The sequence below is a fragment of the Typopeltis vanoorti genome, chromosome 25, assembly GCF_054136105.1.
Source record: "Typopeltis vanoorti isolate ZY-2024b chromosome 25, IOZ_Tvanoo_1.0, whole genome shotgun sequence".
Lineage (NCBI taxonomy): Eukaryota > Metazoa > Arthropoda > Arachnida > Uropygi > Thelyphonidae > Typopeltis > Typopeltis vanoorti.
Genome location: NC_143573.1, coordinates 10,094,727 through 10,111,155, shown reverse-complemented (window position 1 = coordinate 10,111,155; position 16,429 = coordinate 10,094,727). Strand labels below are relative to the sequence as shown.

Below are 16,429 nucleotides of genomic sequence, written 5' to 3'. Positions count from 1 at the left end.
TGGGCAGAGAGGGCAATGATGTTGAACAAAAATTGTTCAACATCATGAAGGTTGAAATGTCAATATGTTGAAGGTCAATATGAAGGTTGAAATGCCAGATAATCAGTTCAGTTTATTTAAAATTGATTATTATTATGCCAAGACAGTAGTCACTGACATTTACAGAGCTTTTGACTACATTTGGCATTAAGATCTAATAAACAAATTGCCATCCTTTGGTCTATATGCCACCCTCTGTAATTTGATAGATGGCTTTCTCTCTGGTCATTCACTGCATGTCAGGGTGGCTGGCCCCCTATCTTCAAGCTTTGCCACCACTACAGAAGTGCCTCAAGGCTCTGTTCTGTTACCTACTCTTTCTCCTGTACATAAATGACCTGCTCTCAATCACCACTAATCCTATTAACAGCTTTGCAGATGATAGTACTCTCTATTCTTCTTACTCATTTGACAAACCATGCAGTACTCCAGATAACGTCCCACCAGATTATCTCTATCATGTTTAGGAATCATCTGTGATTATTTCAGCTCACAGATGGCAGATCAGAACTTGCAACTAAGTTCAGTGGAGGCTTAATGGAATAAAATAGCACTGGGAAAGGATTAAAGAAAAAATATTCTTCCAATATTTCATCTCAGTCACAGACTTCTTCAGGGAGTGAAACACATGCACAAAAGACTAGACCCCACTATGGGGGAACTAGTCTTTTGGTCATGGATGCACTTGTTGGTGACCTCATATGTAAAATGAGATTGCAAAGAATTAATGTTTCCCATATTTTGAGAAATTTTATGCATCCATATTTATTCAGATTGGGCTGATTTCTGAGGGTGACTGCAGATTCTACAGTCTTTCTCTTCTAAAGTTGCTGTGATGGAAATTTTTTGAATTGACCGTGTGAACAGAATCCAGAGCATGGTCTGCAAGACATATTTACGTTATACTATGTAAATGGTGGCTGATCTTCCTGTCTGTCCATGGTAGGCTAACTTGCAGGAAAAGGAAACTCCATATACACCAGGAACTGAGAGAGGAGGGAGTTGGTCCTTAGTAGAACAGACAAAGGTAACTAGTTTTAAGTGGGGCTTGAAAAACTATGTAGAGGTTCTCTTTAGAATTTTGGTTAATTTTTCCAGTATGCCTCAGGCTTAGGAGATGATAACAGCATTACTAAAATCCTTATAAAGGAAAGGGCAGGGTTGAGGGGAAAAGTTTTTTTTAATTTTTTATTTTTTATTCTGTAGGAACAGCAGCCATTAAATAAGAAAGATGGTGTATGATGGCTAAGTTCTGCAAGAGTAGCCACATAGGAGCAAAGATTGCATGCTCTACTAGTTAGTTTTTGTGATACCTTATTGCTGAAGGGAGGAGGGGGTGATGGGAATGTTTATGAATGTATCTGCTTGTGTGACTGTGTTTCCTGCATAGTGAGAAAGAGATGTCACCATGACCAAAGTGTCTAAGAAGGCTGAATAGTTTCCTTTTCTACTGCAAATTGAATTCTAAGATATAGGTTGTTTGACATGCCTGGGGCCATGAGGCCAAACAGAGAACATATTATCCACATATCTTAGTCTCTCAAGCCTTATATCTAGCAGAGTCAAGAGCTTGTTTTTCAAAATCTTCCAAGAACAAATTAACAAGGAGCAAGAGAGGGAGAACCCATAGTGATGCCCTTTATCTGTTAGTAAATTTTTTCCTCCATGAGAAATATCCAGAATGGATGGCAAAGAGGGCTTTAATATCAGAAGGAAAAACATATTTCAAGTGTTAAAATATCACTTAAGCCTTAACACACAGAATTGGCCACTATTTCTATTATTCCTATGCTTTCTGCTACACCTGTTAATACAACAACAGCAGCAGCTGCCCAGCATCCCTTTTCACTGCAAACACACCAAACCTGCATTTCCTTTTCCTGTTTTATCCCATCTTGACTTGCTTGAAATGGAAAGTATATAGATCAAATATGTACCATCCATATTCTTGAGATTTTTAGACTGATGGGAATTTTAAAGGCTTCTATAAATTTCGTATATCATGCCATGTTTTGGTATGAGATAAGAAAGTAGTCTTTCCAATTCTTCCAAGGATCCTATGATCATGCATCAAGTGGTTGCACTCACGAGTTCTTACCATGATGTAATGAAATTATGCTGGTTTCCGTTAATTAAAAACAGAGAAAAATCGCAATTACTCAAAAACTATGATGAATGTTTATGCAATTCAGGGAAGAACAGTATAATATGAGATGCAAAAGAAACACCTACAAAACTTGTAAATGAATACTTTAAATCAGTAACAAATGAGTATGTCAACACAACTGCCACAATAAGGAATGTAGTAACCATACGTGTGTTGAGGCTTAAGTGCTGTGAAGAATTCATGTTAGTGGTTTAATGGAATATTAACAGCACTGAGAAAGGATTAAAACTAATTTTAATACTTCCAATATTTCATCTTCGGGAATTACAAAAACTTTTTGTAACAACACACACAAATACAATACAAAGTGAAACTAAAGTCCTATCTAGGTGGTGCGTCCTCTGTGGGCATTTGCAGGTGGCATGGGATGTAGAATTCATGTTAGAGGTTTAATGGAATATTAACAGCACTGAGAAAGGATTAAAACTAATTTTAATACTTTCAATATTTCGTTTCCGTCACAGAGACACATAACAACACACACACACAAATACAATACAAAGTGAAACTAAAGTCCTATCTATTACATCCCAGGCCACCTGCAAATGTCCATAGAGGGCACATCACCTAGACAGGACTTTAGTTTCACTTTGTATTGTATTTGTGTGTGTGTTGTTACAAAAAGTTTTTGTAATCTCCGAAGATGTCTCTGTGACGGAGACGAAATATTGAAAGTATTAAAATTAGTTTTAATCCTTTCTCAGTGCTGTTAATATTCCATTAAACCTCTAACATGAATGTAGTAACCCTTAATCAATTCAGTGTTCGCTACGTTTCATTCTGTTCATAACATTGTCCAGAAACTCAGTTCCATTGTTCCTGCAAAACTTTCCTAATTCCCTTAATGTTTAGGGGAGAGAGAGGATGAGAATGGTCTATGTAGACATGTTGTAATGTGTCTGCCTAGAGCCTCCTAGACATGCTCAATAAGATTAAGATCAGAAAACCTGGCTACCTAGTCCATACGTACAATGTTTTAAAAATATTGGTCCAAGAACTTTGCCTGAGGAGGAGGATGAACGTTATCATCTAGTATAAGATAAATGTTTTTCCTATCAGACCTGCATATGGGTGAACATAGGGACCAGACATTATGAATATAGACCTAAATATCATACTTACTGCATGTATATTTATGCATGAAAATTTAGGATATCACTGAATATAAGTAATGTCTTGATACTGTAAAAGCTTTGCTTTTATAGGCATGCCGAAGCAATTAAATATTAACAGGTTATCATTCTTTCTAGTTTCACTGTTGTGGAATGTCAATTGACAAGAAACCAGGGTATGAGATCTGGACTCGAAAGAATAGTCATTTTGCTGGAGTGTACAAGATACCATCAAGTTGTTGTAAGAGTTCAGATCCAGGATTGAAAGAAAAATGTCAGAGAGACCCAACAGAAAATAATGCTTACCTTGAGGTAATTAGTATGCATTATTCTTGTTTTTAAATTGTTCATTTTATGTATTACAGAATTCTCTTTAAACTGTTAATGAGCACACCTACACTCACACAGATATATAAAGTTTGTGGTAAAGTTCACACGGTGAGGAGGGGCATGCTGATCCCAAAGCTATTGCAGACCCTTTTGGAGAAATTTTTGCAAAATCTCAGCAATGGCTTCATATCCTCCTGAATTTTTAATATTAAAAGAACAACAAGAGAAACAAAAGCTTAATTTTTTTTCTACCAATGGGCTTGAGCCATACAATCAGCCATTTGTTAAGGAGGAACTAAAAAGAGCTCTTTTGCTCTATTGAAATGATAAAACATCTACCATAATCTTCTATGGATCTCCTTCTCTAATATACAATAGAATACTTATGGAGGAAGAGTTTCCAGATTCTTGGCATGTCAATGCAATTCCAAAACCAGGAAAAGATCCAACACAAGCAAATAATTATTGACCTATTGCTCTGACCAGCTGTCTTTGTAAGGTATTAGAGAAAATGGTTAATGCCAGACTTCTTTGGTATTTAGAAAGCAACAATCTTCTCTCCAATAAATGATGTGGCTTTTGTAGGCATCGTTAAACTTTGGACCATTCAGTCCATTAAAAAACTTACCGATACCTACAAAAGCCACATTGTGTATTGGAGAGGAGATCGTTGCTTTCTAAATACCAGAGAAGTCTGGCATTAACATTTTCTCTGATATCTTACAAAGATGTTCTTGCTTTAAGTATGACTTTTTTTAACTTTTTTCTATCAAAGTTAATTCAATCACTGAACAGCTTCCTCTCACTGTAGACAATGCTCTATATGTATGTTGACGACTTCACAATTTACTGTCATCACTCTCGTAACATGAGGGGAACTAAAAGACAACTTCAGAAAGCAAGTTCAGGTTTTCAACAGAAAAAAAAAAAAGTCGGTGTACACTTCTTTCGAAAACATACTCTTTGCCCAGATCCTGAATTAAGAATGGGATGAATTATTATTCCAGTATCAACAAAAGCCAAATTCTTGGGACTCATTGACAGAAAACTTCCATTCCTTGTACACACATTTGTTAATTAAGAGAAAAGTGCAGGAGATCATTGAATCTCCTTCGCATTCTGTCTACTCAATGGGGTGCTGATAAATCTTCATTGCTTTGTCTTTATCGTCCACTTATACATTCAAAGCTGGATTATGGATCTCAAGTCTGTGGTTCTGCAAGACAATAACCTGCAATGATTGGATCCCATCCATTATTAGGATGTATAGATAGATACTGCTGCCTTTCGCACATCACCTGAAGCAAATGAACCTGCTCTATCACTTAGTCTCTTTAAGGTTGCATGCCATTCAGCTTGCACTTATGCATATGAAAGAAAATTGCTACCGAAAGTGTGTAATTTATACAGACTCTTTGAGATCTTTACAGGCTATCTCCTTTCCTATTTATAATCCACATCCAGTGCTGTGTGAGGTGTTACACCTGCTGTACAAAATAAAAACCCTTAATTTTGATGTTCGGTTGTGCTGGATTCTTAGCCACATTGGAATTAAGGATGCAGCTGCTAGATCAGCTCATAATTTCTCCATACCATTTGACAGCACCATATACAGACTGCAGACAGTTTATATGATCAAAGCTAATTGCTCAGTGATAGTCTCCAAATCAATACAGATATTTTACTGAAAAGGCGATAATGAGAGCTTGTTTCCACTTATTTTTATCATGAAAGAAAACTCAATTTTGGGCATCACAAAGTCCTCAATTCATTAACAACAAATACATCCCATTTGATTTAACTGCATATTGTAGTATTATTGCTAAAAAAAGTGATCAAACCATACTTATTTGAAAATGTTTGCAATGCGGTCACTGGCAAATGGTATACAGAGAAATGATACTTCTTTTTGTGATGAGCACAATTACAGTAATGGCATCATGCTCAGTTTCCACAAGACTGGATACAGCAAGAAAAACTGGTGCTTTTGAAGACACTTTTCCCACATTTTCCCAACATTGGTTCTCCTGTATGGTCACCTGATCTGAAGATTTTTTTTCTTTCAATGTTAATGAGCTGCAACCATTAGCTGATTTAAAGCATACTATTAGTGACAGGAAATTTTATGCAAAGATTAGAGCTTCGTGCCATAGCTAATGAGGAGCATTTAAGACATTTATCATAAACAACATAATTTTTTAAATTAAAGTTTGCACATGAAGTAACTTCATGACTGGGCAAAGCACATATCCTTATTATCCTTACAGACACGTATAATGCTATGCATTAATGGAAAGGCCACTACCCCGATCAGTTTTGACCTTTATTGAAGTCGAGGAGTCGCACCTTATTCCTAAAATACTCTGGATTAGAGATAGATATCGAAAGTTTTTTCACTTATACTATAAATTAAAGATACCAAGAAATTATGTTCTTGGTTTCATCCTTTATCCAAGTGTAAGTAAACAAAGTTTGCATGTGAAGTAACTTCACAATGGAATATGACTATGCATTACTTTAATCTTGGTATCACTTCTGGGTCTGGCTGGGCTCCCACTGATGAGACCAACAAAGGTTGAAACCAGTCTGGGTAGTGACCCTTCCCATAATGCATAGCATTATATGTCTGTAAGGATATGTGCTTTGCATTTTGCGATACCAAGGCAAGTGATGTGAAGTCATTAGCCTCTATATGAGTTGCCTAGTCATGAAGTTACTTCATATGCAAACTTTGTTGCTTACACCTGGATAAAGGATTACACCAAGAATATAATTTCTTGGCATATTTAATTTATAGTATTACCAAGTGGATAAACTTTCAGCATAAATTTTTATCATAAAATTCCATTAAATAAAAAATATGTGTTAAAGAATAAATTTTATTATTCCATTCAAAAGCTGTTAACATATGAAATGGTCTTGAGACATGTCAAAATTGACAAACTAGTAGAGAAAATTCACTTTTAAGGAACGCAAAAATTTTGGTCAAGTTTTTTTACCATTAACAATGCTTAGAAAGAGAGAAAATGAAAACAGAATTGCAAGCATATTTTACTGTAAACCATTAATACAAAGAAAAATAAAGCTGTAATTATTGTTATAGCAGGAGGGGGGGCAATTACTTATTAGTGAGAGGTATGAAGCAAAATACTTTCTGAAAACTGGGGAAGATTTTAGAAAAGATTCAAGTGCTAAAAAAAATCATGTAGCGCATAAATCTTTTCTAATGAATGCTGCATTTGGGTAGAAATGGTATGACCTGATTTATACAGAATTTCAGAATTGAATGTAATCTTGTGCAGATCTAACTGTAATACAAGAGATGACTGCAACAGCAAGGAATTCTGTGAACTCCTATATAGGAAATGAAGAAAGTTGATCCTTTGGATCACCTTGCTCTTTCCTATGAGCAAAGCCAATTTTTGAGATGGATGGAATAAGTATTGGATTTGTAAAAGTCTGGCAAGCTTTTTTTATTATCATTATTATCATCTGACCTCCATGAAGTTGGACTTGTCATTGGAGGCACACTCTATTGCATACAATGCTCATCCAACCATGTCTTAAACGGATTCAATGTGTCTACATTTATAACACACTCAAGTAATGCATTCCACTCACAAACCACTCTCCATGCAAAGAACCTTCTCACACCCTCCTTATACAATTTCCAGTGATGGCCATCTGTTCTATCCCCTCCCATTCCATGAAAAATCTCTTCCATGTCAACCTGATAACCCCAACTAGCTTATGTCTCAATCATACCCCCCCCTCTCCTATTCATGAGGTTTTGCAACTTACATTCAATCTGTCCTCATACACCACATTGCAAAGACTGCTGACCACCTTTGTGAATCTTCTCTGGACACTTTCCAACATATCCTCATCACCATTAAAACCCAGCAACCAAATCTGTGCACAATAATCTATATGAGGCCTGATCATGGCCTTATACAGTGGCATCATAACCTCTCTATTTCTGCATGTCTGGGTCATTGCATCATTGCCATTATCCAATGTGATGTCTTCACACTTGTGCAATGTGACCCTTGAATTTTAGGTTCTTCTCTATCATCACTCCTAGATCTCTCATCTCCTCTACTTCATTTAATGTTTCTAAACCAGGTGTATACTTTGCATCCCATCATTGCTTACCAAATCTGTAACATAGAGCTGACATTCATGTCAGCTCTATTACAACACACTGCCTCATAACCATTGCCACTATTTCTCTCTTTCAAGTCTACCTTACCAAATCTCAAAACCTTACACTTTGCAACATTGAACTGATAGTTCCACTTACCTGCCCATTCATGCAATCTATTCAAGTCCTCCTGTAAGGCCATAACATCTGCTTGACTCTGCATTGCTCTCCCAAATTTTGCATCATCTGCAAACAGCTGCATATCACTAGTTCAACCCATCCCAATATCATTAACATACAAATTGAATAACAATGGTCCCACAACTGACCTGTGCGGTACACTACTAGTGACCTTCCTCTTTCAGGATACTGCATCCCCATGTACAACTTTTTGATACCTATCTGACAGCCAGTCACTGATCCAACTCAGATGTCTGTTATCCAATCCCATCTGTTTCAATTTATTTAACAGTTTGTAATGTGACAGTCTATCAAAAGTACACCACTGTATATGCATCTCCCCCTGTCCAAGGTATTTGTCACCTTGTTATAGTACATAAGCAAGTTAGTAAAATGTGATCTCCCTTTAACAAACCTATGCTGATAACCACAGAGAATACTGCTGTTATCAAGCCATTTCTGTATCCAACTTCTCACTAATCTCTCCAGTACCTTCACAACTTCAGACATACAGATCAGCTTATATCACCACCTTTATGCAGAGGAACAATTTTACCTTCTTTCCACTCACATGGAACCTGTGCTGTTGTAAGACTTATTAAACAGGCATACCAGTGCTACTGCCAATTCCTGAAACATTCTCTTAAGATGCATGGTGATATGTCATAAATCCTATTGCCTTATTAACATCAAGGTTATTTATTTCATCAAATATCTCCTTCTCACTCACAATTAAGCCATCCTCTTCTATGTACTCTACACTTAAGTTCCTCATGATTCTACCCTGATCAGGATGAAACACCCTTATAAATTGATCACTGAATACCTCAACAATGTCTTCTGCAGCAGTTACCATTCCACCATTTTCATCCATTAACATCATCTTACAATGATCATTATTTCTTTCTTCTACTTGCCACACATCTTAAAAAAAAAAAATAAAATAAAAAAAATTCTCTAGGGTTTTTCTTTGCCTGATTTGTCAATTTCTGCTCGTACTGCACTTTTGTTTTCCTTACTGAGTCATTCTCCTGGCTTGTTCTTTACACTTTTCATGTAACTGATTATTACCATTATTCATCTTGTACTACTTCCAAAGTATCTTCTTCCAAATTTCATGCTTAAGCTCTTCATTCATCTAATTTACAACTACCTTATTCAGCCTTTTGGCCTTTGGAATACATTCACACATTGATGCTGTCAGTTCCCAAGCAGCATTTATTTCCTTACTGCTCAACTTCTCCTTCCATGCTATAGCTCCAACATGTTTCCTAAGCTTGTCACAATCACCAACCTTATAATTTCACATATAATCCTTTCCTCACAAAAGTCTGCATATGACTAGCCACAACCCAGTAATCACTTCATGATCACTCTCACCAACTGGAGGGAAGTGTCAAACCCCATTCACAATTGCATCCTTTGATGAAATGATCAGATCTGAAACTCTCGATCCTCACATGCTGCCTGAGATAGCTATCTCTCAAGAACTCAAGAAATTCATTTTCCTTACTCCCAAATGCTATCTCTTCATTCCAATCTATACTGCCATAATTAAAATCACCCATAATTAATTACCCTTCATTTTTTCATTAATCCAAGTTGTTTATATATTTCTTCATCACCCCTCCACATTTCTGGGCTTATAGCAACATCCATTCCTGTCAGCTCTATGTTACACCACTGCCACTATTTCTCTCTTTCATGTCTACCTTATGTGGACATAATTTGCCTGCTGTCATCAGCAGCACCCCCCCCCCCCTCCCTTCCTATCCTCACGAAAAATACTGCATCCTTCCATTTCTATTCCTGCTATGATATTATTTTCATTCAACCATATTTCACTTATTCCAATGATTTTGGGTGCGAATAAACTCGATCAGTAAACTTATTTCTGATACTTCTGGAATTTGTAAAGAAACACAGTAATTCATTTTTAGGTCTATAATCACTCCTATCCAAGCCACTTGTTGGTTGTGATTTCTTCACCACACCTGTCCAATCACCTTTATTACCACTTATCGCATATATCTGCTCAGTCTCAACTTCCCCACCCATATTGCATATACTTTATATTCATACACACATTCACTGTCATTTTCAACATCTGCTGTCCCTATGCCATGTCTCCTGTCCTTTTCAGACATTCAACTGGAATAAACTTCAAGTGTCTTGTTGAGGAGATTAAAGGTGATTGTTGCATCATTTTTGACATGAGATGAGATAGGAGTTATAACCATCAGAGGTTGAAAGTGATTTAATAAATATGGAGTCTCAGTAGCCCAGTTGGTATATTGATCATGCTCTTCAGAAAGAAAGGCCTAGGTTCAAATCTCATCTAGGATGTGAAGAACCTTTATAAGGTTTTTTTTTTATTTTAAATCTGAGGTTCTGAATTAAGCAGTCTCATATGGAGGTGGTATGGTTTTCCATTCTGCAAAACATGTCAGCTGGCCAGAAGAACACAATGGACAATACAATAGCCTCACAGTTTCAGTTGCTTTGGCTATAATTTCACAACCTAATTCTAATGATTGAATGTTTTAGAAGAGAATCTGTGGAACAATGAGGCATGCAAACATTTTCATAATTAATACTGAAGACTACCATCACACTGTTTTTAGGATGATATCATCTAGAAAAGATGGATGAATGGATAGAATTCATTTTGTGAAGAAAAATAATTCTGAAAATGAAGACTTCCAAACTGCAACGATATCAACATAAAGCTTAGGAGAAATGGTCACAAGTATGCGCTGGGCAAATTATTCCATGTAATAGTTTACTAAGAAAAAATATCCTATACTTTATAGCAAAGAAAATAATTTTAAGATACCTAGATCTCATCTCATCTCAAAAATAATACAGCTATGGTCTTCATTCTCATCATGTATTCCATATGTGTTGTAAAGGTTTGTCTGAAAAGCTTGACTTTTATCTCAAATCTCCTTTCATTTGACTAGCAATGTTTGTGCGCTCTAAAGGATCAGTATCCCTCCACGTGAGGCATGTTTGTGATGGAGTGAACCTCCCAGTGATGGTCCCTTTCAGTCTTCTGTTTTTTCTTGCTTTTTTCCCCCATGTTGTTTGCCCTACTTCTCCTGAGTCTTTTTTTTTTTCTTTTTTTACTGTCCTGTCTTCCAGACCACCATCAGTGGGATCCAATATCCTGCTGCCATGTTTGCTGTATCATATAACCTGTGGGCACTCGAAAAAGGGGGATTCTGGTAGTTTTGCACTACTTTGGCCACTACTTTAGCAAGATAGGCAATCCTGGATGATCCAGCTGGATTAATTGCCTAGTGGGCTTGCCTGCAAGTATCAACAGTGTTGCTGTAAGTCTCCTCCCCCATGGTCCAGGGAGAGGCCCAGGATTGCTGTGGTTGAGCATCTGGGAGGGGGGTAACCCTGGCATTCCACTTCTCAGCACATTTACTGCTTGCCAAATAGTACATCTCAGTGTAGGTCCATGGTGGGTGGGGAGTTCTGGTGCCAGACGAAAAAAAAAAACTTGAGCATTAAGGAATTTTACTGTTATAAGGCCAGAACTAGAGATGATCATACTCCTAGGATAGCTATCCTACAATCATACTTTTTTCCAACATGTCCAGCTCAATACTGCTTTGGAAGCAGTAGAAATTCCTATCCATAGGATTTTTTATTACAGTATGTTCCATTTATTCACTAGGTCATGAGTTAATGAGATCAAACCTAATAATTTTATATCGTAACTGCCTCAGCCCATACTGCTTATGGGTGACTTTAATGGACAACACTCTGTGGGGTAATGCCAGCACGAATGGATGAGATCATATCATTGAGTGATGTTTGACAATAACAATCTCTGCCTTCTTAATAATGGACTCAATACCATTTTCCACATGCCTACCTGTTCACACACACACATATATATATATATATATATATATATATATATATATATATATATATACTGCAATAATCTTACAATTTGTTCCCCTGCCATTTTTTCAATGCTTATATGGGATATCAAGAATAACTATGGAAGTGATAATTTTCCTGTTATTTACAGTCTTCACAGGAACCACATTCTCCTATATAGAGGGAAGCCCATGTGGAAAATGGACCATGCTAACAAAATTTAATGCTGAAGCAGTCAGCTGAACACCTTTCAGTGAAGGATGTCACAGATTGTATTGTCCATCCAGCAACGGCTTTTCCACAGTTCCATAAACATAGTCTTGATTTCTACTCTCTCCAAAGCCTTGGTGAAACCCAGAGTACAAAGCAGCAAAAAAAAAAAAAAATCAAGAGAGAGAGCATGGGATATATTTTGTAGATACCCTAAAAGCAAAATTTAAGAGCTTTTGAACATACTCAGGACAAAGCACATTATGATCCTGACAACTTGATGGATCCTTGGCCTTCACTGTTTATAAAGAAAACCAGATGTATAGGTAAATACATCCATCAACAGTCTCATCACCCTTCTGCCCAACAATATGGCATTATAAAAATCTTAGTCCACAAGGCAAAATTGATTTGCTGTGATAATACTGCATTTGTTACTGAACTCAACCACATACGAACACTTTCTTTTTTAGCCGATGGTCATAACTTCACGGTTCATCACCATTCCATATATACAAGGCAGCTTTGAAAAGGTGGCCAAGATCCTCAAAAGAATACAATTGTGAACTTATGAACCACACAGAAAGTTGACATCCCTTAACTGCTCTCTTAAAGACCAGATTCAACATTTTCTACTGTGGTCAAACAGGCAGGACAGTCAACATTAGGATATCAGAGCACCAAGACTATATTTGTTTCCACCACTGTGGCCATTTGGGTTAGGAGCCTATGCTCTTCTGATGGAAAAAATCTACCTTACTATACTAAATCAAATTTAAATTTGAGAAGCATTTCCTGGAATCTGCTTCTGCCCTAATGAGCTATCCTAACCTGCGTAAATATGGTCACATCAAACATACATGTGAAACTCATTCGCACTCAGTCCAATGGCCAAGAATACTCATCCAAAGCCAATAGGTAACATAATTTTAGGACTGTGGACGTCTTGTATTCCTCCTGTTCATTCTCAGTTACTGAAGTGTATGTGCCTGCATGCTTAAATTAATACAAGTGTATTTTTCCCTGATGATGCCAATTTAACTTTGTTCAAATATTGGAAATAACTAAATTTATTTAATTATTCTACCTCTATATTTTAAATGTGTAATAATATATATAAGCTTAAGCATCAGAAGTCTATCTGCACTTCTTGTGATTAAGAACCTTGCTGTAAGCAGTTTGCTTTGAATTAAATAGAAATGAATTCAGATTAGTGAGAAGATGAATAGATTGTCTAAGTTTTGTATGAATGAGCAGTGTCCCAGAAAAGGAAGGTAAGCAGTTGCATGCCCTTGGGCCACTGCTTTTCAGTTTATTTTATAGTAATATAAAAGTGGAGGTCGCTAGGTGTTGCACTGATATGATCATCAGCTTGTCGAGAGCTCCTGAAAAGATTAGTAGTATTTTGTGTTATCATTGGCAATTTTACTAGAATTTTACATAGTATTGTTTGCTTTTTGTTTCTTGGTGTGTCTGTGCGATTTTTGTGTGTTTTCTGTGTTATTTTAATTATTATTTTTAAGATAAGATAGCATACATATGGCACCGATTTAAAAAAAAAAAAAAAAAAAAAAAAAAAAAAAAAGAAAAAACGGCGGCCAGGTCACCATGTTTGTTTAAGAGTTTTGATGTAAATGAGTTTATGCAACGTGCTATCTGTGAGATGTATGCTTTGCAAAGAGCGGTGGGAGTCTGGTTAGATGGTGATAGTCGAGTTAATATGTGCAGAAAGTGTAAGGAGAATGAGGATCTCAAGCGTGTTTCAGGTGGCGAGAGTGATATCGTTAACAATAGTCAGAATGTAGAAAATGGCAGTGTGATAGAGAATTGCGAGGTAGTGCCAGATAGGTGTGAGAGCATTGTTAAAAGTGTAAATGAAGGTAGAAATACAGAACGAATGGATGATTTGATTGATAATGAAAATGGTGAGATAAATGCGAGTAGTGAAATTGCATGTTTTAGCGGAGCGATACACAGAGCAAAAAGGCAACTGGAGCGTATGGAAAAATGTGTGCTGAACGTACAGGCTAATAAACGGCAAAAGTCTGTTACAAAAAATAATAGAATGTTCGTAAACGTCAATAAAATGAAGGAGCGAGTGCTGTATGGGGATTCGCTATTAAGAGGTGTGATAGTTGAGAGTTTGACGAAATCATACTAGCCGGGTGCGAACATAAAGGACGTCAGTGAATCTATTCGAGTGCAAAAACAGAGGGTGAAAGAGATGATAATCGTGGCAGGAACAAATGATTTGAAAGAAGACAAAATGGAAATGATAGAGGATATGAGGGAATTACTTTAGGTAGCGAAAGAGAAGAGTGAGAGAGTTAGGATGGTGAGTATTTTACCGCAGTATGACAGTGAAGTGTTTCAAAGGAGGGCCATAATTGCCAATGACTTTATGCGTGGGTTATGCATAGAGAGTGGTGTGGAATTTGTGGATGTGTGGAGCGAGTTCGATGGGCGAAAGGATTTATATAAGATGGATGGGTTACATTTGAATGGAGTTGGTATATGGAGGCTTGAAAAAGTGTTGCTGAATGATGTGGAAGTGGATGTATAGACTCAGGGAAACTAGATTTATTAAGGGTGGGGGGGAGTAGATATGCAGACTTTAGGGAGGCAGTTGAGTGTATGAATGAGTATAATATGCCCATACGAATGACAACAAATCAGAATGGGATAGTTAGTATAAGGCATCAAAGTAGGGATGGGACTAATGGACTTCTGCAATTCATGTACACTAATGCTAGGAGCATTAGGAACAAGAAGGAAGAGTTTTTGGCCTTTGTTGGCACTTCCAGGTGAAACATGGCTGACAGAAGATGATAAAGCTAGTGGGATTGAATGCGATGGGTATAGCATGTTCAGGAGTGACAGGGAAAATAAAAAGGGGAGGGGGAGCAGTGTTATTGATGATAGCTGATGAGTTGCAGCCAAGGAGTATAGAAGTTGAACTGCAGGATAGAGAAAAGAGCACATCTGAGGCTGTTTGGTGTGAGATAGAATCTAGCAGAACAAAATATACAATTGGGTGCTGCTATAGACCAGGTGATGGAATAGATGGTGGGGATAGTATGCATAGGCAAATAGAAGAAATGAGTGGAAGGAGGGTAATTATTATGGGTGATTTCAATTATGGTAACATTGACTGGAAAGAGGAGAGGGCACATGGGAGGAAGGAATTGGATTTTATGCGGTTATTAAGGGACAACTATCTGCGACAGCATGTAGTGGAAAATACCAGGGGGCAGAGAGTGCGTGACCTAGTAATTGCAAGTGAGAATGTGGCTGTAACGAACGTGACCATGTTGCCACCAATTGGTGAGAGTGACCATAAGGTCATGACTTGGGAGGTGGCTAAAGGAGTGGAATTTACAATTAAGACAGGGTACATGTGGAATTACCGGGCTGGTAAGTATGACAAGCTTAGGAGTGTGCTTGGCTCAGTGCCATGGCATGTAAAACTGCAAGGGCTGGATGTTGATAGTGCATGGGAGTTGGTTAAGAAGTGTTTGCAGGAGGCAATGGTTGACTGTATACCAAGAGTCCGAATAATAAATCAAGTAGGGGTTAAATGGATGAATAACACTGAGCTGCAAAAAAAGAAACAATTGTGGAGGGAATTTAAGGAGAAAGGTGACCAGCAGGTGCAGGAACAGTATAAAGCTCAGGCCAGGATGGTAATAAGGGTGGTAAGAAAAGCAAAAGCGGATTACGAAAGAAAATTGGCCATGCAGGCTAAAGAGAATCCCAAACAGTTTTTTCAATATGTTGCAAGTAAAAGGAAAAATGTTCATGGCAGAATGATTTTACAAAATGCTGAGGGTAGGGCAGTAACCGAATCAGTCGATATAGTGGAATTACTGAGCGAGCACTTTGCAAGAGTATATCATCCAGGTGGTGACATTGCAGGAATGGAAGAACCAACAGCTTATACTGGAATTGTGATGAATGAAGTAGAGGTAACTAGTCTATTACAGAACCTCAATGTCAATACATCTGTGGGATTGGATGGCATACCAGCTCATGTTGTATGTGAAGCGGCTAAAGAATTGTCAGTGCCCTTGACCATTTTGTTTAATTTGAGCCTCAGGTCTGGGTCAGTCCCAAGGGGGTGGAAAGAGGGGAAAATAGTTCCGCTGCATAAAGGTGGTTCCAAGGTTGCTGTTGAAAATTACTGGCCAATCAGCATAACAGGAGTCATTATCAAGGTCTTGGAGAAAATAGTCAAGAGGAAAATACAAGATTGGATAGATGAAAATGGAATACTGTATCGGGGACAGCATGGTTTTGTGAAGGGTAGGTCATGCCTCAGTAACTTGCTCACGTATTATAACACAGTGA

The 16,429-nt window shown here is 37.4% G+C and overlaps 1 protein-coding gene across 1 annotated transcript in view; it reads left to right on the top strand.

The window, feature by feature from the left end:
• Positions 1-16,429, top strand: part of Tsp74F (Tetraspanin 74F) — a 230,465-nt gene that overhangs the window by 180,057 nt on the left and 33,979 nt on the right. Inside the window, exon 6 of the mRNA XM_090414691.1 lies at positions 3,457-3,630. Coding sequence (XP_090270817.1) covers positions 3,457-3,630 — 174 coding nt within the window. The remainder of the gene's footprint in view (positions 1-3,456; positions 3,631-16,429) is intronic.